Genomic DNA, 23,519 nt, shown 5'->3' with positions numbered 1-23,519 from the left:
TCTAGCAAGGCATGGAATCCAGTCCTCGCTCCATGCAGGTCTGTACCCAGCCGGACGCATCCTTACTGTACAATCTAGAATGGTGTGCAGAATAGAAGCACATGCCATTAATTCAGCGCCTATCTGCTTGAGATGTGAAGTCCTCACAAAAAGCATACGAAAAGCAACCAAGTCATTTTTAATCCCTTATATTAAAACTCTGTTATTTTTTTTTCTTCAAAACTGTATTTTTGAACTTCGCCTTAATCTAGTCAGCCCAGTATATGCTCACGCGCACTTAAATCCCACTGTTGCCGAGGCATAAATATTGCCTACATTCGGACTGATTTGCATTTCCCATATATTTGGGGGTTCCAGCTCGCATTGTTAGGATCTGTCCGAGTGTGAGCAGTGATACTTGCTACTTATGTGGGACGTCATTTTGGCAGGCCAATGTTCTTCTCCGGACTGGGTATCAGCATCCATGCAAGCAGACTATCTTATCCTACCTCCGGCAAAGTAAAACTGCCATTCTGAGGAAGTGAACGGATTATTGGCCCTTCGTAAAATCAGTTGGCTAAAGAAATACCTTTTTACATATCTGTGCCATATTTAATTGCCACGGGTGTCTGCTGAAAGGGGAAAACCTATTATGCTGCCCTTGGTTTCGTGCGCTACATATACCATTCTATATAATCCACTAGGCCCACAATCCAACATGCTTAAACTCATTGGAATCAATGGGCTTATGCACTATTAATTCTGTGTTAGGCCGTGGCTATTACAGCTTTATGACAGGGGAGCTCAAATAGGGGCTCGGTTACCTCTCCTCTCCAACTTACTGAGCTTTAGCCGCCATTGTATTGTTGCATCTGGTGGCCATTCCATCAAATCCTCAGCTTTTGCAATGAGTTCTACTTTCACAAAAATAATCGTCTTGGAAAAACAAAGTCATGGTGACATCTAGAAAGGTCACAACTGGCAAGCAACTCCTTGTTTTCTGTTTCCACCCAAGTCCGACACAGGTGAATGCAGAATTCCACTGAAACCAAAGAAATTCGGGGTATTTTGCTTCTCTAATCCCAACTCCTGATATGTGTTTGGGTGGGGTGGGGGAGACTTGGATCCACATTGCACGTTTCATGGGGGTATTCTTGGGGTTACGTTGCTTGGCCATCAGACTGGCTGCTGGATAGTTATTTGGAGCATCCTGCTTGATTTATAGGTTGTCCTTCAGTCCAATGCTCGAAATCACCTACAAATCCTTACCGTGGGCCCACTTTAGATTATTCTTTTGCTGCAGCCTTTCTCTCTCTCTCTTTTGGTTTCCCCCAGTTTAATAAAAAAGTTAGTTCCCAAACACAAAACAAGGGTGGGATTGGGGGGGGGGGAAGGAAAGTCTCATAAAAGGCCCTAGTTTATGAGACACAGGAGGTGTGGGGGGGTGGCAGAGGGGGGGATGGGCCTCGCAGCTTTTAATTTTAATTCTCCAGCCTTTATTTATCTGATTTGTAGCCAGATGGTGGTGAAGCAAGGCAACCCTTTGTGTAAACGGAGCACACATATGAAAGTGCTTCTGTAAAGTAATCATGGAGACCGGAAGGGTTCATTCTGAGCCTGAAAAGAGACAATGGGGACTGGATTTATCAACATTGCAGAAATCGAGTTCATTTGTGATTCAGTCCCTTTGACTATGGTTGTCATGAAAGCTTCCTACTTTGATCAGTAGAGGGTGGAGGGGGGGGATCTTCTAAAGGCCCAGGGAGGTGGACCCCCTTGTTTACTGTGCACTTGGCTTCCATTCACGCCCCCTTCCGGAAGGAGCAACCGGGATAGGCGCATCTTGCACCTTGACCTGTCTAGACGGGAGAGAAGTTTTTTTGTCCCTGTTACCAAGGGCGAAGGGTGCTCTTTGACCCCTTGCAGCACTAGCTGGGAAGACTCTCGCGAAGAATGTAGGTAGCCGTCTCCGGGTTTCCGCTGGATCCTGGCTTAACTCTGGAGGACGAGGACGGGGCGAAGACATGGGCCAGCTGTTTGAAAATAAAGCTTGAAACAGTAGAACCTGGGAGAACTTGCATTTTTGTAAGCGATTATTTTCTTTGCAAAAAAAAAAAAAGCCAACCCCTGGGAGGTTTTAAGCAGCTGCTTCACGGAGTTGACGAGCAGCAAGAAAGGGGGAAAGGGGAGGGGGCACAAAGAGGGAGAGAGAAAGAGAGAGAGACTTTGGAGCAGCTCTGCTCCATTTAAAGAAGTGAAGCTGATTCCAGCAAGAAATATTTTCGGGGTCACACCAAGAAAACGCTGGGCAGGAGAAGACGGCTCCTCTCTCTCTCTCTCTCTCTCTCTCTCTCTCTCTCTCTCTCTCTCTCTGTGCTGTGTCTTGTACACCGAATTTCAAAGTGGGCTCAGCGTTTTAAATGCACAATATATTATTTCAATTCTGAAAGGAATGTTTTATGGAAGCTTAAAATGTCTACTTTTCCTAAGTGTCATTTAGGCTCAGGTGACATTTTAATTCTGTATTTTGTTTAATGTGGGTCAGGGGTTGTGCAGATGTGCGGTGCTGTTGGCCTTTGAGAATATATTACCTTTGCTCTGACAATCGTTGAGGTTTAAATATTTGTAACAATATTTCCCCCCCCCCCTTTTCCTTTAGATCCCTTTTAGAAAATCCGAGACCTTTCTAACAGATGTTTTGGAAAAGATATGTGACCGGATGAACGATTACCAACTTCAAGACGATCCAGACACGCAGAAAAAGATATTCAAGAGATACGCTCCTCGGAAGGATGAGCCAATCTATGCAGAATATAAGAAATACTTTTTTTATTCTGATGCTTATAAGCCCTTAAAATATGCGGTAAGACATCATAATAAACTGCTGACATTTCAGGTGGAATTGCTATTAGCATAATATTTGATACCGTATATTAGATCATTCAATTCGGTGTAAACTCGGAATTCTCGTGGTACTGCCCTATTCTTGCCGACTAACTAGAAGAAACAATGTGGCATGACTTAGGGATTTTTAAGTGGAAGCATTGCATGTGCAGCGAGATATTGCATAATTCAGTATGCTAGCAATGTGGGAAGATACAGTCACTGCCTGCTTCCGTGCTACAGTTCTCCCCTGCTAAGGTCTTTTAAAAAATAAAACAATCTGTTTCACTCTCCCGCTAGGCTAACAATCCAAACTAATGTGAATGCTGTTGCAAATATTTCAAATATTTATTGCAGGATGGGGGAGGGGGGGAGTGGCGTTGTTATCCTTTCTCCCCCCCTCCTTGGGCCTTGCTGGAAGGGAGCTCAAGGCCTGAGCAAGAAGGAGGGCCCACTGAATAGAGGACAGCATGGCTTCTCTGGCTGGCCCAGTGCCAGTGTTCCTGCACCAACTGCTTCTGCCCCCCCCCCTTCACATGCCGAGCATCATGGGCATGTCAAAGAATGCTTAGTGTTTTTTTTTTTTAAGCAGTCTATGAAGACAGAAGGGTAACCGTGGCAGGAAGGCCCTTCTGCGGGAATACACCCCCTTTGTTTTCAAAGCAGTTTACTTCTGGAATTGAATCTATTTGGAATTGGGGTTGTGACCAGATTTTAGCGACATGCATGTGAACGCTGCAGCACTGGGCTGTTTCGTAGGTCAATCAAGGTCTCCCGTTGGGCCAGTTGCTCTTGGTTCTTTTTGAGATAAGAAAGGCGATTCTGGTGTTTGGTGATTCTCTGTGTTTAATGTGCTAGAGCTGTAGATCTCTCATGGTGTAGACTAGCTGCCATCAATGGAGCTTGGTGAATGTTCGGCAGCCTTTGTGGTAGATTTTTTTGCCACCGGACATATGTATGTATGTATGTATGTATGTATGTATGTATGTATGTATGTATGTATGTATGTATGTATGTATGTATGTATCCCCCCCCCAATGTATTTTGTGACTCTGTTCCCATGACCCAGCACGGAATTTCTGTGAAATCCATGTGCACATTTAATTTATGGCTAAAATTGCTCTGCCAGGCCATGCGTTCTCACCAGTCGCCCAATGAGATTTCGTGAAGACGACGCCCACAGTTCAGAAAATTATAAACCCAAGCAGTGCTGGAAAACCCAATTGTAGGTCGTGTGTCACATTTTAAACGACCCCAGCATTTCAATTTAAAGCAAGGTCATGGGACGCTTGGAATGCCAAGAACAATCCATGTGATGATTTTTTTTTAAATTATAAGATTTTGGTGTAAATTTCACCCGGTTTGTAATGCGAACCCCTAATAAGAGAGAAGGTTCACAATCTAAGTTAAAAAAAAATACATTAAGGCTCATAACGTCATGGGGGCATTCTTGTTAGAAATTGGCCCAGAATAAGCAAATGTTGAAATCTTGGGTCTGCTGTTAATTATACAGAGAAATGAAATTGTTCGGCAGTGGTCCAATATGTCCCACAGACTTCTTTTATGTCTAATTTGTTGCTGTTGCTCAGTTTAAAAGGCCTCCTTTAGTTCTTTGCTGGAAAGTGACTACCTTTCTCTCCCCCAACCCACTTTTCAGTGTGAAACTATCATAGAACAGTATGAAGATGAAATATTCTCACTTATCGCCCAGGAGGCAGACTTTCTGGCTGACAGGCTGTGCATTGAAAAATCAGGTACTGTGTCTGATGTAACATGCTCTCTCTCTCTCTCTCTCTCTCTCTCTCTCTCTCTCTCTCTCTCTCTCTCTCTCTCTCTGAACAGCATCTCTTCCCCCTCCTCCCCTTGCAACCAAAGTTGCAGAGCTTGGGTGTAGCAAAACGCACTTTGCGGGGAAAAAATACCTGTAGTTGAATACGTGTTGACATTGCCCTTCCATGGAGCAGTATTTGTATGTGCATGTGTGTATGCGCATGTCCTGAAAGTGGGTTCTTTTGCGTGGATTTAACACCTGCCCTTCCATTCTTGCTCTGAAGCTACCATGATGGCATTTTTTTAAAAATTCACCTGCACATTCTGCCTGTTTTCTGTATCTGTAATTACAATGCCTGGAAAAGTTGTGTTACGTATAAAGGACAAAGACCGCCCCCCAAGGCCGGTCAAAGGCCGTGGCAAAAATCTCAACTGTTTTTTAATTATTTATTATTTAAAACATTTATATCCCACTTTTCAGCATCGTTCAAGGGAGCTAGAATGCTCCCAGGGTCTATTTGTAGCAGTTATATATTTTTGTGACTCCTAGATCCCTGGGGGTTGGCCTAATGTTTGTCAACGCTGCTTGATTTCTATTCAATATTTCCATTCAATTAAAAAATAATAATGCTTTTATTTGGTCTTTTATAATAAAATTTGCTCTGCGTCATCATTTCCTCCCTCAAGAGTGACTGGATAGATCCTTTCCTGCAAGGAAAACCGAGACATTTCGGCCACTTTGTATATATATATATTGGGGCAAGACCGGCCTGAGAATCCTGTTTTACATTTAAATGAAGTTAAACTAACAGCTTGAGTTAAAAGTATTCTAGAAGTGGAGGGGAAGAACATGTGAAAAAGGTCGATCACATAAGAACCAGTGCTTGACCGTGGTTTTGGGATTGGCTAGATCTAATATTGATTTCAAGCATAAAGGACATTGTCAGTACAGGAGATAAAAAGGGCTAGAACAGGGGAAGTTTGCACCAAAATTAAGGTAAACATATAAGTAAATGTCTCCCAAAAGGCCTTCCTTGCCATATATACCGTGACATTGCTTTTAGTTATAAATTTTCAGTCGTGTTTCTTTGGATCGTTATAACACATGTTTATCTTTTCCCATTAATTTATTAGAAAACGCAATTGGTGAAGATAGTTTGCAAAAAACCCTGGCCTCAGCATGTGCTTCATGCAATTTCCAGGATCTGCCCCCCCCCGAGTGCCCCCCCCTGCAAGTACCATAGAGTTCAAGAGAAAAGGAAATGGAAGAACAGAGAGAAACCAGTTAATTTTATGAGCTATTTTTACCTATATGTTATTCTACTCCAAGCATGCCTGTAGCTTTCGTGTGAAATAATTTGCTGCTCCCTTTTAGCCAAAAGCATGCTGAAAGTTGTGTGCTTATGCTAACGACAAAAGTAATGAATTCCCTTTCCTGCTGCATCTGCCAACGTTTGCTGCAGTTTATGGAAATGACGACTGCAGAAAGTTAGGCTGCAGTTTAGGCGTGCTAGCGCAAGAGCCTAGTCTGCTGCTGTTGTCAGGACTTACTTCCGTGAAACGTGCTGTGGACCGGACTGAGGCTCCATGGTTGCCAGAGGGTTCATCTGTCTTCTTCCCTGGTTCGTTTCCGAAGCAAGGGTTTCATTATTCGGATTTTCGCCTTTGTTTAAAATGGCAAAGAAACTTTTCAAAAAATGTCTTCAGCAGCCCACTCCCTTATAACTATCTCAAAGAAATTGACGGTCTCCTAGTTTTCATCCCAGTCTGTGGGTCTGACTTCCGGGCTGTTGGGGTAGACAGGGATTACTCAGAAGGAATTCCTACTGAGTTCAGAGGAGCTGACTCCCCAGGAACTGTAGCTAGAATCCCATCCTTAGGACACGTACTGGGAAACAAATCAAGGTATCTTCGAACAAAGCCAAGTTAAGATCATGGGGTGGGGTGGTTAATTATGAAAGGAAGGAAAGGCCTTATATCAAATAGTAAAATGAGTGTTTGGCTTTACAGAATTGCATAACCATCCAAAGCAAAGAGATAATAAATAGTTTACCATTTGGGCCCCCGGACAGGAGGCCAGAAGCTCTCAAGTGGCAGGGTCTAGCAGACTTGACCTTGGGAATCTTCCTGATAGTACTAACATGGCAGCCATACGAAAGAGGAACCCCAGACACGCAAGGGAGGAAGGAAGGGGAAACGCCCTCGATATGTGTCATCAATCCCTTTGTGAATAAGGGAAAGGGTTGATATTTTAAGAAGTGCCTGCTAATTCAAACTCGGAGGCAGATTTATTTATTTGTTTCTCAGAGGGAAAAAAATTAAGAAGCCGTAATGCACAATTCTTAAATTAATTCAGATCCTCATCCTCAGCAGCAGGGAAACTAAACAGCTCTCCTGAACTGGGCAGGTAGAAAGGGAATCAGATTCTGAATTTGGAAGAGGGCTCCTTTTGGCATCAAGGACAGAATAAAAGCAGAATCCCCCCCCTGTAGTCATTAAGAGGGCACACTGCGAAAGGAAGGACAGCACGACAAAATGTAGTGTAGCCATTATGTGTGTTCCGCATCTATAATTCATTCCCCATCTATATTATATTCTAGCTTTTTTATAAAGTTGGGTTAATGTTGGCAGTCTGTCCTGTCAGCCCCCCCGGTTTGCGTTGAAGTAAACGAGATACAGTTTCAGATGCACATGTAACTTTATGAAAAACCAACATTTTCAGGAAACCCACGGAAAGACTTTGCCTGGGGCAAAGAGCTGATTTATGAGCCTCAGAATTTCGCAGGGAAGCAAAACTACAAACAGCGTTCATCTGAATATTTTGCAGCGTTTTACAGAGGGAAAAAATCAGGGAATATCATGCATTCGGGGTGGCCTAGACGAAGCTGTCTAGAATTGGAATTAATGAGTTCCGTGCATCTTCCATTGAACAGAAAATTATTAAGGGCTGTGGGGTCTTCTCAGAAGACGCATGTGGGGAAAGTTGCATGGGCTCCTGAAGAATATGTTGTCTAGAAAATTCAGCCACTTTTTCCTCCATGAATTCTACTGGTACTTCTGTAGGTGTTGACGTGACATTTGCATCTCTTGTTTGACTAAAGAGCCCCCCCAAAATACTTCAGCGAAGTGCGTTAAAAGGAGGAAACCGTTTGATACAGACAACTATAGCTCAGTGATCTGTCAAAAGTGTTCTTTGATCTCTCTGAAAATCTCTATACTTACCCTTTTCATAGACAAGAAATCAGAAAAGGTGACGCGCGCTTTTTACATTCTTAGGTGTTCTCTTTAGAAAACAGCAGGAACTGTTTTTTGGGAGAGTGGGATGCTTATTTTTATATTCAGCCATAAGACAGATGCTGAGATCCGCATGGTCCCGAGACTCTGCTGAAGTCTTGAACCTATCGGGTCAGAAGGATGTGTTGTCCCTTAATGTATCAAATGACTGGTTTAACCGATTTCCGGGAGAAGGGGCAGGAGAAGAAGGCGTGTTTATATACGCTCCAAACTTAGTCTATGGCCTGTTTCTAGTTGACATGTTTAAAAGGGTCATGGCTAGGATGTTAGATTCAAATGGGTCGCCGTGTTGGTCTGAAGTAGCACGATAAAATCAGAGCCCAGTAGCACCTTTAAGACCAACAAAGATTTATTCAGGGCGTGAGCTTTCGAGTGCAAGTCTGAGGAAGAGTGCTTGCACTCGAAAGCTCACACCCTGAATAAATCTTTGTTGGTCTTAAAGGTGTTACTGGACTATGATTTTATATGGCTATGATGTTGTGTGTAATAATCAGAATTGGGGAAATGCCCAAGGATATTCTGGGTTATTGTATGGACTTCTGTCAGTCAATTTACAGCTGGGATACAATGCACTTGTAGCTTCCACCCCCGCCCACTCCCATCCCAACTTTATCATTAAGGTAACGTAGAGACTTCCATTATAATCACCCTCTTGACATGCTTATAAGTCTGAAAAATTATTCTCTTTGGCTGAAATTTTCCATTCTCATCCCAAAGGTGACTGTATTTATGCAGAAAGCCTGAACAGAAACCATTAATGCATTTTCAAGTCACACAACGGCAGAGAAAAAAAAAAATCTATTCTACCCTCAAAGCGGGCAGTTTGTTTGCCGCCTCCCCCCACCCCGACTCTGCTTCACTCCAATATGTCTGTTATTCTTCAAACAGCAGAGCTTTGAATGTTGATGTTTTCCAGGTGACTAGTCCTCACTGAGAGCTGCTCTTCAGGATAAACTGCCAAACCCAAAGTGGTGCAATCGTATTTCTGAAAGATACAGCTCTCTTTTGTGCACCCAAAGGAGGGTAATGTTTGCTCGGCAGTGGCATACGGTCCCTGGGACTGCGGAAGTGTTTCCCTCCATGGCTGAAATTCTGTTAGGAACATTTACGCAGTTTCCTATTTAATTGGGAGGTTTCCCCACCCCACCCCCCCAAAAAAAAAACAACTTAGGGAATCCCCAGTAAATAAATAAAGTGTTTGATCATATCCCTCCTTTGCAGTGCATTCCATAAACTTAAGTTTTTCAGGGACAGGGTTGAGGGCATAAAGATAAATATATATGTTTAAAAACAGGTGAAAAGATCATTTTAACATTTGGGTTTTGTTTTGACTTTTCAAAAAGGAAGCGTGGATACAAACAGAAGTGTGTTAGCATGTGCCTAAAGAAACTGGTTACATCTTGTTGGCTGAAGTACCTTAAAAGTTATCCCCCTTTACCAAGTCTAAGATCAGTTTAGTTTAATTCCACTAGTCCTGTCAGGGAACACTTTATAATCCAAGCGTGTTGACTCCAGAATTCCTGGGTTTAGGTCCTGTCATGATTTTAGATTCCTTTGTCAATAATTGGGGATATTTGGTAGCAGGACTAGGGGCTGTATTTGGGTGGCCTGTGACTAGAATATCCTTTGTTTGCGAAGTTTGGAGTCTCTTTTTAACACTCATGATGGAGGAAATGATGCTGAAAAAGAAAAACTGATTTTGTGTGCCCCACTCTTCTGTTCCCGAAGGAGATTTGAAGCACCCTTCCCCTCCCCATAACAGACACCCTGTGAGGTAGGTGAGGGTGAGAGAGCTCTGAGGAAACTGAGACTGGCCCAAGGTCACCCAGCTGGCTTCTAGTGGAGGAGAAGTGGGGAATCAAACCCAGTTCTCCAGATTAGAGGTCACCGCTCTTCATCACTACCCCAAGCTTTCAAGTGGAAATGAAGGAATCCAACTGTAAATGTCCCATTGGTACAAACATTTCAGTTTGTACAAGACTCAGAACTACAAGTCAACTTTGTTCTCCTTACTTTCCATCTTTATGATGCCCGTAATGACCCAATACAACTCACGGAAACTTACTGTCTTTTTAAAAGAGTTTCAGAAAGACTGGTTTATTGTCCAACAGAGGTACTTCTGACCTGTCAGCGGTTGATTGGTACAAAATGAATTCCAGGATCAAACACAGTTTATTTAGTTTTAACCATGGTTGGTTGCATTGCATTACTATGGCCAAAATCTTCTCGACTGAAAACTTGTGTAGCTGGATGAGAAAGTTTCAAATGGGTAGCCGTGTTGGTCTGAAGGAGCACAATAAAGTCATAGTCCAGTAGCACCTTTAAGACCAACAGAGATTTATTCAAGGCGTGAGCTTTTGAGTGCGAGCACTCGAAAGCTCACGCCTTGAATACATCTTTGTTGGTCATAAAGGTGCTACTGGACTATGATTTTATTGGATGAGAAAGTGTTGTGGTTGTAAGAAAATCCAACTGTTGAATGCTTTGTTGATGTGTTATTTTTCTCCTCTCCTCTTCAGGCCTTTGTGAAAAACCGGAGACACATAGCGAACTCTAGCAAAACAGCCATCGAGTAAGATTCCAGACGGAAGAACAATGACAGAAACAGCACTGCAATCTCTGCCTTCCGTTCTTTTCACTTTTAAAAAATCATTGTTTTCTTTATTGACAGACAAAGATATTAAAATGGGCACCATTTGTTGAGGACTAGTTTAACTGGTTGGTGGACAAAATGCTTCCCATGATAATAAGACTGTGGTGTCTAGGATATCCAGTGGCTCTTTTTTGAGAGGGGTGATTCCTTGTGACTGCTCAGAACACTGACTCCGCCTTATCAGTACTGAGAGGTGATAAAGCCAGATTCTCATGCTTATGTCTCGTCCTGTCATTTTAGCCATGGTGGGTTTCCAAGACCGTATGACTATGGAAGGCCCCACCTTAAATGGTGGGTTTGGGTGAATCTTCTGAGTTCTTGTTTGGTAATCGCTGATATTCATGCGATCACCTAAATGCTAAACCGCCTCTTGACCTGTCAGCCAACTCCGTGGCAAATGTGTCCAATAATTCCTTTTCTTGAACGGCATTTTATATTCCACACTTGCGGAATGTATGGGTTCATAATTTGCGTTGCTTTATCATCTTTTACAGCTTTAAAACTGTTTCTTGATTCGTAGTAAATTTTTCTTGATCAGCGTAAGTAAACTGGGCCTATGGGCCAGATCACATGCTGACTGCCCACTTTTAAAAAAAAAAGATTATTGGAAAAGTAGAAATCGTAAAGTCACCTGCAGTTTTATTACATATTGGGAGGGCAGTGTGCAAAATATTATATTGGGGGGGATGGGACTTTGAAGAATAAATAGATTTTCAGTTTTGAGTTAACCAGGAATTCAATGAAAACCTTTACAGGGTTTAATAGAAATGTTCAGCAGTAAAAAATGAAGAAGTTGAAAAAAAAAAAAAGGAAGGTGTCGGCGTTGAAATATCACTACCTTCACCATATAAAGTGTCTTGCTAAATTCAGGAGAAAAAACCCTTGCATGCTTTATTCCTACTAATCAAATCCCCTCTGGTGGCTTTACAGGTTTTAATATTTGCAGAATTTAGGCCGGCAATGAGTTCCTTTGAAATTTGATTTACTTTAATATTAGACCTAAAGTGTATTTTATGTATGAGTCAGGTACATGATCTTGATGTGTTCGTTCATTGTGAACTTGTACTAATTTGGCTTTAATGTGAACTAATAATCCCATGTTATAATTTAAGCGGAATTCCAGTTTCCTCACAGTCTTAACCCACAAGCCTTCCAAGGGACAGATGGCCAGTTTACAATGAATGGTAACTCCATTGATATCAATGGACGTATTTCCAAGTAAATATGATTACGGCTGGTATGCCACTACCATTCCAGTGAATGGAATTTCATTCAGTTGTGCTTACTTCAGTTTAATTGCACTGGACAACATGAAAACCATAGAACTTCAACCCCGGTAACATTTTGCTGGAAACCAGCCCCATTGAAATCCATAGAGTTTAGTCCAAATAATTATTATTTAGAATATTTCTCTGCCACCTCTTCAAAGTCCTGCTCAAGGCAGTTTACTGTTAAAAAACACAGTGTGAAAAACAAACCATTAGATATCAGCAGCATAAGAAATGTAAAGAAATTAGTATAATAAATGTAACTGGGCCTTGAACAGATGCCTTAATATTCACTTTGTTACTGAATTTTATTCTTTCATTCCCTAGCAATTCCTATTTATAGATGATTATAGCAAGAGGCTCCAGCTAAATAAAGTGAACTGTTTTTAAAGATTTGTCAAACACTTTCACAGTTTTTGTACTTTTGTAGCCCCTTTCTATTGTCTACCTCTGGAATTGACTTTGCCTTCTTTCATTTCAGCCACAGTTGGGCTAATTGGCTAGATTTCTGTTCCATTGATGAGCAAAAATGAACACCCCCAAATCAATTTGAGGACTTTAATTTTGACATGGAACTCATGCGCTTAGCAAACACCCCAAATATGTAGACGAAACGGGGAGGTTTCCAGTTGGCTTCATTTAGACAAATAAAACCAGACACTCAGTCCCTATTCATGGTGGACGGAAAATTAGATGGAAAGGGTCAAATTGCTTCCTTCACACTTCATGGAATCGTATTGATTTTTTTAGGGCCACAATAAGGAAAGAAGTTACCCAAAATCTATATTTTATATATATTAAAGAGGAACATAATCAACTTGAAATCTCATCATTTTATTCTAATTGCTCAGGAGTGATCTTAGTATCCCAATTAGTTTGGGAGAATAGTAAACCACCACCCCCCTTAAAAAAAAAAAGACATTAGTATTTGTTCAATCCACCTCAAACCCAAGAAAAATGACTCACATATTGGGAAACATAGGCTCGTTCTGCACATGCTGGATAATGCTCTTTCAATGTGCTTTTACAGCTGAATTTCCCTGTAGAAACAGGAAAACCTGCTTCCAAGGTGTACTGAAAGTGCATTATCTGATATGTGCAGAATGGGTCCCCATTCTGCACACAAATGCATAAAAGTCCGGGAAGAGCCTCCTACTAGATGTATGAAGTAAACCAATCGGAAAGCACAAACAGTCAAAAGAGTTACTTTCCTCCTATCTCATCAGTGATTTTTGATATTGCTGTTTACAGATGACAATAAGAGAGTGTCCAACTGAGTATTGTTGTGTTTTTCATAAGCATCCACATTTAGCATTTTGACACTTAATTTATTGGGCAAACACTGGTGTACCTACAAGATAGGAATCCCTCTGAGCCTGCTTGGCCTATCACTGGATTCCCAGCATCCTTTTGTTGCGCTGAAATCACGCCTTACAGTAACAGAAGTCCACATAAATTTCGACAGGCTAAAATGTTCTTTGATTAACTGTTGGTTGTATTGCAATGAACTTTGGTTTATCACTAATTCAGGGAAGACTAAACTGTGACTCTCCAGATGTCCGTGAACTACAGTTGCCATGCCTTCCTGCCACCATGTGGTCTGGTTAGTTTTGGAATGGGAGACCACTAAGGATACACAGGCAAACCATCTCTGAACATCCCTTGCATTGAAATCTCTACAGGGTCACCATAAGTTGCTGTTGTTATTTAGGTGCGAAGTCGTGTCCGACCCATCGCAACCCCATGGACAATGATCCTCCAGGCCTTCCTGTCCTCTACCACAGGGATAGTCAACCTGTGGTCCTCCAAATGTCCATGGACTACAATTCCCATGAGCCCCTGCCAGCAAACGCTGGCAGGGGCTCATGGGAATTGTAGTCCATGGACATCTGGAGGACCACAGGTTGACTACCCCTGCTCTACCATTCCCCAGAGTCCATTTAAGCTCACACCGACTTCAGTGACTCCATCCAGCCACCTCATTCTCTGTTGTCCCCTTCTTCTTTTGGCCTCAATCGCTCCCAGCATTAGGCTCTTCTCCAGGGAGTTCTTCCTTCTCATGAGGTGGCCAAAGTATTTGAGCTTCATCTTCAGGATCTGGCCTTCTAAGGAGCAGTCTGGGCTAATCTCCTCCAGGACTGACCAGTTTATTAGCTTTGCAGTCCAAGAGACTCGCAAGAGTCTTCTCCAACACCGGAGTTCAAAAGCCTCGGCCTTCCTTATGGAAGTTGCTATTATGGCCAAAAAAGAAAAAAAAATCCACCGAGCTCAATAGAGATTCTCCAGTGCAAATCCAAGGTAGATTGCTTCCAGTAATTTAAGACACGAGTATGCAAACACATGGCAGAAGTAAGCTCACTACCTTTATGCTACAGCGATATACGGTACATGTTTACCTAGAAATGAAGCCCACTGTGTTCAATCAGACTTACCACCAGGTGCATCGGATCATTGCCTAGTCTTACGAATGGGCTGACCATTCACGGCATTCGTGGGGTGAAAAAAGGAGGTTCATCGACAGTCTTCTTGCAACCCTCAGGAGATAGCTATCAATATTTCATTATTAAATTATGCCATTAGGACACAGATCTCGGCTAGCTAAAGGTCATTAGGGCCTTTTTATTATGCTGTGCAGCATAATGGATTTCTATAAAATAACATAGCCATTCATGATTAAGAAGAATCATTACAAAAATCTTGTGTTACTCCTAGCTGAATTAATATGATCCTGTTCCTACCAGTATGTATTTCTAAAAATGAACGTAGGATTAAGGGAAGTTTGTTTGGAATATGCCAGTTTTGCACTCAGAAAAGTAAAGCTTGACCCACAGCCAGTTCAATTTATTTATATATTTATATGCTACCCTGTCTTCAGAAACTTTTTTTGTAATCGTAAGATGGCTTCCACTCTTCTCTCCAAGAACTGACTCTCATTATGCTAAACAAGGGCCGAAATAAATATACTTCTCCATGTTTATTTTTTCCAAGTCATCAGATATGGCTGCCCCTATCTTGAAATAACCCCAGAAGTCACCCTAAATTAGTGACATTCCTAAGCATAGCATTATTAGGATCATCCTGAATGGAGAATATTTTTTTCTTCCTCCTGAATATTCTGAAAAAAATTAAAAAATCATGGAACCCCACCAAAACAAAAACCACACCCTGATTTATTGATCTAAGAGAATTGTTGTACATCTCTAACATGAGATGTCACAGGGGGGGTATATAAATTGCATAAATACATAAAATTAATATACAAAATATACTCTCTTGCAAAACAGGATAATTAAGACAGTAACATTGCTAGGGAATTTCACTTTCCGACTGGATGAGAAATGTTCAAGTCAGTAAATTTGGGGTTGGTCTCACAAGGCCACGATCCTACAGACACCGTATTGGAAGGAAGGTCCCTGGAAGTCAACAGGACTGACTTTCAAGTCCATATGCTCAGGTGTGTTAAAGACTGAATGGCACTGAGTAGCATGATATGCCATTGCCTGATGAAATATTTCTGCTTAATTAGCAATTAAGTGTAAGCCGCTGTGATTAGTGGAAATACAAAGTTTTGCTTCTAGCTCTGACAGTTCTTATTTTACCAACACATGGAAATGTTCACACTAAACCCAGGAGAGGAGAAATACTAAAATTAATTATCCTGATGAGAAAGCACATTTTATCTGTAGCAAAAAAATAATAATAAATCTGCCAGCTGTACAAACATGAAAACGAACAAGATTAGTTCAGCAAAACGGTTCAAGAAGCCCAGGGCCCAACCCACCAGGGCATCATTCTCTATGGGGAACGCTACTGTGCCCATCTGTAGTGACCGAATCCCCGGCCTCTGTTGTCATTCAAAACCAAGATGGTGACCGGGTAAGAATCCCACGCTTACTTTTTAATGGTTGATTTCATTTTCCACTTCGAGTTGATCGGGCAAAGAGCTCAGGTTTGCTGTGACTGATATTATATTTAATGTGAATTGATACCGCTGGCTACGAATGAGCCGTTGCCACTACATTTACAGCACGGGGGGATGGAGAGTGGAATTGAACCAAAGGTCCCCAATGGAAAAGATCAATACTTTATTTACTAAGATAAGCCCTAAAAACAAGATTGTTCAATAACAAGTCATATTTTCCCACTCATGTTTGCTCCCGGCATACGCTCTTATATACACAGAGAGAGAGAGATCGGAATCCAACCCAGGGCTTGCAAAATGTATATTAGTCCTGCCGCATTTTGTATCTTATTGACATAAGTCAAAATATGGCGGGTGGAATATTAACTCGTACTGTAGACATCCACCACGCATTTAGTTCAACGCAAATTAGGGGAGCCGCGTCGAAACGTAATGAAATACTATTAATCGCACTTCTGTGTGAAATACTCTGTAATTATACCGAACGCAACCATATACAGCATGTTTTGTTATGGTAGCTTAGCTAGATAATTAGAGCGAAAGTTATTTGGTGGCTAGATATCGTCTGTGGATCTCTAACAACTATACCAGAATTTTCAACACCCCAGCTCGAGGGTAAACTCAGAGATATGTCTACGTTATACTCAAAAGGACCAGTGGCATCTGGGTAAGGAGGTTGTCTGCATTCCATGCGAAGGAAACCTGGATTCTGTGAGTTATGCAAATGAAGTGTATTTGCATATATTTGCTTGTTCAGCATAATTGTTCTGCAACTGCTAATTACGGTGAAAGGTAAGCTGTTCGAGGCTGAGGATTTGGGGGCTCTAACAATGATGGCGGTATTGCTTTGGGGGGGGGGGAATCAGACATCACCTACATTTTTAAAAAAGGTTTCCTTCCCATCCGAAAGGACCAGACACTGGCTGAGATTCTCAGGATGTAGAATGTTCAGTTCCATACCTGTCAGGGTTCCTGTGCTTGCACAAGGATCTCGAAATACGATAGATGTATTAAGTATATTGTGCATATGCTGTGTATACAGTGCGTGAGACAGAGAGGGGGTGAGGAGAGGGTTTTCTTTGTGTTTGTGGTGCCGCACTGAACACTGAACATTAGTTGCTGAAATCCTGGTAGTTGGCACTACAGCCTGACAGATAAATGTGCAGAAAGAGGTGAGGAAGGCTAGTAGGGAAGGTTCGTATGCACATTCGATGTTAGAACAAAGTTCGAATCCAGTAGCTCTATGAAAAACCAAGCAAATTTTCCAGGGGATAATCTTTTGTGAGTCAAGACTCACATCTGTAGGTACCCGTCCTTTGTGCCCGATGACACAAGCTTTGACTTGTGAAAGTTTATACCCCAGAAAAGATTGTTGGTTTTTTAAGTTGCTACTGGATACGAATTTTGCTCTGCTATTACAGTCCAACGTGCATGTCCACCTGAAACCTTCAGTACTGTGGGAGCGTGACATTGGGGGAACACAGAATCTGACTCATGTGTGTAGAAATATGAGCTAAAATGACATACTGAGAACCGGGAACCCAACCTCCTCAATCCTGTCTAGAGAAAGAAGAGGCAATGCTATTTGATTTAGTATGCCGGGAATGGGAAGTTGAGCTGAGAATGGAAGCCAGAGGAGAAAATCAAGTATAGTTAGAAATTTTCTACTTCGAGTTGAAGTGGAAAATGAATATCTCAGATATCCATTAAAATATATATATCAAGCATCACTTTAGAAGAAGAAGAGCTGGTTTTTATACCCCACTTTTCACTACCCAAAGGAGTCTCAAAACTGCTTACAATCCCCTTCCCTTCCATTCCCCACAAGGGACACCCTGTGAGGTAGGTGAGGCTAGGAAAGCTCTAAGAGAACTGAAACTGGCCCAAGGTCACCTAGCAGGCCTTAGATGTCTCAGAGTGGCTTACAATCACCTTCCTCTCCCTATAATAGACACCTTGTGAGGTGGGTGAAGCTGAGAGCTCTGAGAGGACTGCTCGGCCAGAACAGCTTTATCAGTGCTGTGACTAGCCCAAGGTCACCCATCTGGCTGCCTGTGGAGGAGGAGGAGTGGGATTCGCCAAATTAGAAGCCGCCACTCTCAACCACGACACCAAGCTGGCTCTTTTTAAATGCCCTTCCCCAAACTCTATAAGCTTAGAGGGCTTTTTGGGAACACGGCGAGTTCCCCCCAAGGCCAGGTATTCCAGCTAAAACACTGCGCTCCTCTGCCTAAGAGGGCTTTTCGCAGGTGCGTCACCTGTTGTTGCACAGATCCTGATTAAAAGCAGGACTACCTTGATGCCTTACCCGGAAAGGTAACTGTCACATTTTGGGAAGAGTCACATAATGAGGCTTTGCATTGGGAAGAGCAAGAGGGGAGAGACGGAGCACGAGACCAATCCACAAAGCTCATTTAAATGAAACGGGGAAGCTGGGGGCCTTCTGAGTGCCTTTAAACATATTTACAGGATAAGGCCGGTCTAATAGCATTCAGCGATGGATTCTGTTGCCTTCAGGAACAATTGATAAAGATTCTGGAAAATGCCTGCTGAGGCAGACTGTGGGGAATGTTAATAAACCAGTACCCAAGGACTCCAAAGAGCGCACAGCAGAAGAGTGGGAACTAAATGTCAGCTAATTAAGTTGGGCTGAGACCATGAAAGATCTTGTGAGTTAAAAGTTAAATATTAATATCTGTTCCAAACTTTATGAGGAGCCGGCTTGGTGGCAAAGGAGTGGGGGGGGGAGGAAGCCCCGCATTCATGACATTTTGCATTTCAAGCTAACCTCAGCTCGGGATTCTGTGCCTGCTGGAGTGATGTGGGTTTTTTTGTTTAAGTTCATAATGGAAGAAGATCCAATAAAGGGGGGAAATAGCCACCTGCAGGTGACAGGCGCCCTTTAATGACGGGAGAGAGCCAAAAGACCAAGGAGGCAATATTTTGTGGGTTCCCCCCCTCCTTTGTACAAAGTAGAAGTCGTATCAAAAGTGAGACAGCTTCTGAACTTCAGAGTTGGGTGCTGAGAGACGGAGGCAGCTCATGGAGCAGAACTTTCCCATCTCCTACCTCGTGCTGAAGACCCCAGGACAAAATGAGGTTCTGAACCTCATAGAATCATAGAGTTGGAAGGGGCCAAAATGGCCATCTAATCCCATCCCCTGCTCAATGCAGGATCAGCCTCAATCATCCAGGATAAGCATCTGTCCAGCAGCTGCTTGAAGACGGCCAGTGAGGGGGAGCTCACCACCTCCTCAGGCAGCCCATCCCTCTGCTGAACAAGACGCCTAGAATCCTAGAGTTGGAAGGGGCCACACAGGCCGTCTAGTCCCGCCCCCTGCTCAGTGCAGGATCAGCCTCAAGCATCCAAGATAAGGATCTGTCCAGCCGCTGCTTGATGACCACCAGTGAGGGGTAGCTCCCCATTTCCTTAGGCAGCTGATTCCACAGCTGTGAGAAAAAGAAATTCCCGGATATTTATCCAATATCATTCTGTGGGTCCTGTCCTCTGTTGGCAACAGGAACCGCCCTAAGGAGGAAACCTACTCTAAGTGACAAACTTTCTAATAGAACAGATTTTGAGTCCAGTGACACCTTTAAGACACACAACATTTTATTCAAGCTATGAACTTTTGTGTGCTCACACACTTCCTCAGATACAATGTCAAATACAATGTAAAGAAGTGGGTGTGCAAATGAAAGCTCACACCTTGAATAAAACTTTGTGGGTCTTAAAGGTGCTACCGGACTCAATAATTTGTTCCGCTGCTTCAGACCAACATGGCTACCCGCTTGAATCAACCTTTCAAATACTTAAAAGACAGCAATCACATCCCCTCTCAACCTCCTCTTCTCCAGGCTGAACATTCCCATTCTCGAACTTTGTACATCTAAAACAGTTGCCTGACCATTGAACCATGGCCTCCCTTTTGCAGATATTTTCAATCATTTAACAGTTACCACCTGTTTTAGGCAATTTTTGGTGCTTCCTGCAGATTATTACTTATTAAGTTGAATAGCCATCACTTGTTCTCATTTCCTTGGTTGCCCTCGATTAAGTTATTGTCTAGCTAAACCTGGTTGCTTGTGGGTTTTTTTTTTTAAATGGCATCCAGTGGTAGAAGTGAATACTATGGGATCTTTGGGTTTGAAAGGCATTACCAATACAACTAGTTGAAGACAAGGCAAAGAGGCCGCCAGTAGGAGAAAATTGTTCTCAAGAACCTGCTCAGGGGAAATAACGGTACTAGAATTCAAAAGAGAGGAAATACAACCCAAGTCTTGGAGCTTGGAGAATGTAATAGTTCTAAGCATCCATCGTGTTGAAGAGCTCTCAAAACCTATGGACACACAGAGGAGCAGAAGGAGGTTTTAGGCCTGGGTGGAAGGAAGGAAGAGGGCCACGTAAAATGACCACCAGGAGCAGCTGTGAGGGGTGCATTGTTCCAGCTGTGTCCTAGCAACTTACAAGGGTTTCAGCACCAGTTAGGGGGCTTAGGTGTTCCCCAACTTTGGGGTGCCCATTTAAGAGCAACTAGACTTGGGTCCCTGGTCTGCTGAATGCTGATTGTGAATTTTGATTCATGCTCCCGAGAAGAACCGCTGGGGGAAATGTCACAGCATTCCAGCCGGGACCCATTCATCTTCTGAACCAAGCAGTCATGAGCTTGACCAACCTCACCCATTTTTAGAAGTGTTTTTGTTTGCATTGAGAATTCCTTTGACAGCGGTTCTGAGGTTGAGGTCTCTCATATCGCCTACCACCAGATCCTCTGGGCTGGAGATGCCGGGAATTGAACCGGGGACCTTCTGTATGCCCAGCAGGTACTCTGCCACTCCTTCGGTTGATTATAACTGCAGGTGTGGTTCTCTGAAAGCCACAGAGTGAACACTACTGGTATCGGCCCACTTGGTATCTTTATACCCCGTTCAAGGAACAACATCCTCACACTGGATGTGGAGACGCAGTGGGGAATCGGACCCAGTTCTCAGATCAGCGTCTGCCGTTCTCCACCATTGGTCCATGCTGCCTCCTGCATTTATTCAAATGGGTAGCCGTGTTGGTCTGAAGTAGCACAATAAAATCAGAGTCCAGTAGCACCTTTGTTGGTCTTAAAGGTTCTACTGGACTCTGATTTTATCCTGCATTCCTTAGCAGAGATGACGTCTTCCGTACTCCAAGCTGTTGGATGGTATCCTTCTTCATGTGATGGGGACTGGCTTTGTCCGGGCTTCTTAGGAGTTGCACTTCCCCGGTTGTTTGGCTTCTCAAAATGTTGCTACCATCCCATAACAAAGCGTCAGGTTTCGAGCCCCAAACTGTGTGCTGGACTCCAGCCTCCAGAGAAAGAGGGGAAAGGTGGCATTCGGTGGGAATCGAGGTGCATTTGCATGCTTGTGCTCATGTAGATTCATCCTCAACATGTAATGTGCAGTCGTTTCTCCCCCCCCCCCCATGTTGCAATGCCCTTGAGCTGTGCTCCCTTGCACATGGCTCAGTCAATCAGGATCCCTGAGGGCTGACACCACCGTTATCCTGTTAGTTGCAGACAAAGCATCGCCTAACAAAAGAGACAGGGAGGAGAGGAAGAATTATTTTTTTTAACGTTTAAATTGATGCATGCAAAGGGAACAGCGGGAAGCCCTGTGTGAGCCTCCGGTCTTGAGTGCCTTACTTGGCGAAAGGTAGCCGTGTTTAATATTAAGGTGTGCATTAAAAATCAGAAAGCTGCGCCACTACCTCTTTTGCAGACTGGAGACGAATTCTAGAGGCTTTTAAGGTCTGAGGACCTCCAGGCCTTGCAGGGCAAACAGTTTTCTTTCCCTTGCACTTCTGAGGTTTCAGCCACTTCCTGTCTCGCTGTTTTACTTCCCTATTCAGGACCTGCAAACTGGAGCACAATGAGGGTTTCTTCTTCTCCAGAATAGGATTTATGATGCTCCACAAAAGGCCATTATTGGTGCCAATGGAATAAAGATTTTTTTACTCAGTTAAATCAAGGATCCACTTTTTAACTAATGAAGTGCTTCATTCATGGATTGATTATACACAAATGAACGTATTTTGGCCCCCAACGCAGATGGCTTTTTCAGGACCTAGAAGGAGACCGTTTCTTGGATGCCTAAGAGAATTTTCAGCTTGATGAACAAGGCCGGATGGAGCTCCTTGTTGGTTGCTAGAAGGATGGCTGGCCAAATATAAGTTCTCCCGACCCCCAGTCCATTCAATTGAGAGGGTGACCCTGGGCCGGTCACTGTCCTGTTAGAGCTGTTCTCTCAGAGCAGTTCTCTCAGAGCTCTCTCAGCCCCACCTACCTCATAGGATGCCTGTTGTGGGGAGAGGAAGGGAAGGCGATCGTCAGCCACTTTGAGACTCCTTCGGGCAGTGAACGGTGGGGGATAAAAACCAGCTTTTCTTCTTCTTCTAGGTTCAAGTCCACTAGCACTTTCAACAGAGTATAAGTTTTCATGAGTCAAAGCTTACATTGTTAGCTACCTGCTGAAGGGGGAGCGTTGACCCTTGAAAACTTATTTCCTGATCATCGTGTTGGTTTTCAAGGTGCAGAGCAACAATGCCACCTACCTGAAACATAACCGTTGGTTTCCCCTCTTTCTTAATGTGCTCTTCTAATTGACCCCAGGGCCAAAGGTTCTTCCCCCAAAAGCCACACACAATTGGGCCATTTGACCCCAACATTGCCAATGTTCCAATTAAAATATGTTTTAATTTGGGACGAATGTATAACCCGCCTTGAGCCAGAAATGAGAGGGGTGGGCAATAAGTTCAATAATAAATAAAATAAAAATGGCAGCTGATAAATTGATCCGTTCAATCCCTGGATGGATGTGTAACCCCTCCCTTTCAATGGGCTTTCCTACAGGCTAAGCAACCCTGGCTCCATCAACCCACCGAAGAGCCCTCGTTCTAACTCCTTCACATCAGAGGCTCCCCCCCCCCCCATGCAGAGGCTTCCAGCTTTCCCAAAAATGTTGCTTCCTTTCATTGTTTAAGGAAACTTTGATGTCTTTCATTGTGTCCCTCATTTCATGGTGTTTTGTCCCCAATTGTTCCTCCTCCGGAGGATTTGCCCTTCGTTTTAGAGTTCAGGGGTGGAGAGGTGGGATCCAAAGCCAAGCTCTTTGACGGTTTTCAGCCAACGCGATTTAGACAGGAAATTTTTGCTGTCATGTTGTTGAATGGAGCAGTCACATCCCGGCTTAGGTGGACCCCACTGTCGCTGCGCAAATGACAGAAGACTCGGAAGTGTTTCGGGGCAAGGAATAGATGCTGATAGGGAAGCCCCAAGTCCAGCATGTGAACTGGTGGGGCGGAGATTTACATCTTCTCACTCTCTCCCTTATCTGTGTTTTTTTTTCCTGCCTCTAGTGCAGAGGTAGTCAAATTGCGGCCCTCCAGATGTCCATGGACTATAATTCCCATGAGCCCCTGCCAGCAAATGCTTACCATCACAAATGCTGGCAGGGGCTCATGGGAATTGTAGTCCATGGACATCTGGAGGGCCCCGGTCTGACTATTCCTTCCCTAGTGCGTACCTGTTGCCCCAGCAGCCAGACAATCCTAGGAGCTCCTGGTTGCAGGACCCACATGCCACACAATAAAGGAATAAGCCAGAATAAAATCTCTAGCTGCTGTGCATTTCCTCGTACTCCCTTTAATATATTCTTGATCTCATTCTGGAAGATTAGCTGGGACTCACAGCCTGAAGACTGTTCCTCGCCAGGTGTATGG

At 43.3% G+C, this 23,519-nt stretch overlaps 1 protein-coding gene across 1 annotated transcript in view; it reads left to right on the top strand.

Annotated features, from left to right (window-relative positions):
- Positions 1-12,249, top strand: part of CNPY1 (canopy FGF signaling regulator 1) — a 43,106-nt gene extending 30,857 nt beyond the window's left edge. The window contains exons 4-6 of the mRNA XM_077304802.1: positions 2,639-2,842; positions 4,520-4,616; positions 10,446-12,249. Of these exons, the coding sequence (XP_077160917.1) occupies positions 2,639-2,842; positions 4,520-4,616; positions 10,446-10,483 (339 nt within the window). The 3' untranslated portion in view covers positions 10,484-12,249. The remainder of the gene's footprint in view (positions 1-2,638; positions 2,843-4,519; positions 4,617-10,445) is intronic.
- Positions 12,250-23,519: the final 11,270 nt, after the last annotated feature.

Source organism: Paroedura picta, chromosome 11 (genome assembly GCF_049243985.1).
Source record: "Paroedura picta isolate Pp20150507F chromosome 11, Ppicta_v3.0, whole genome shotgun sequence".
Taxonomy (NCBI): Eukaryota; Metazoa; Chordata; class Lepidosauria; order Squamata; family Gekkonidae; genus Paroedura; species Paroedura picta.
This window is presented reverse-complemented; position numbering and strand designations above follow the sequence as displayed.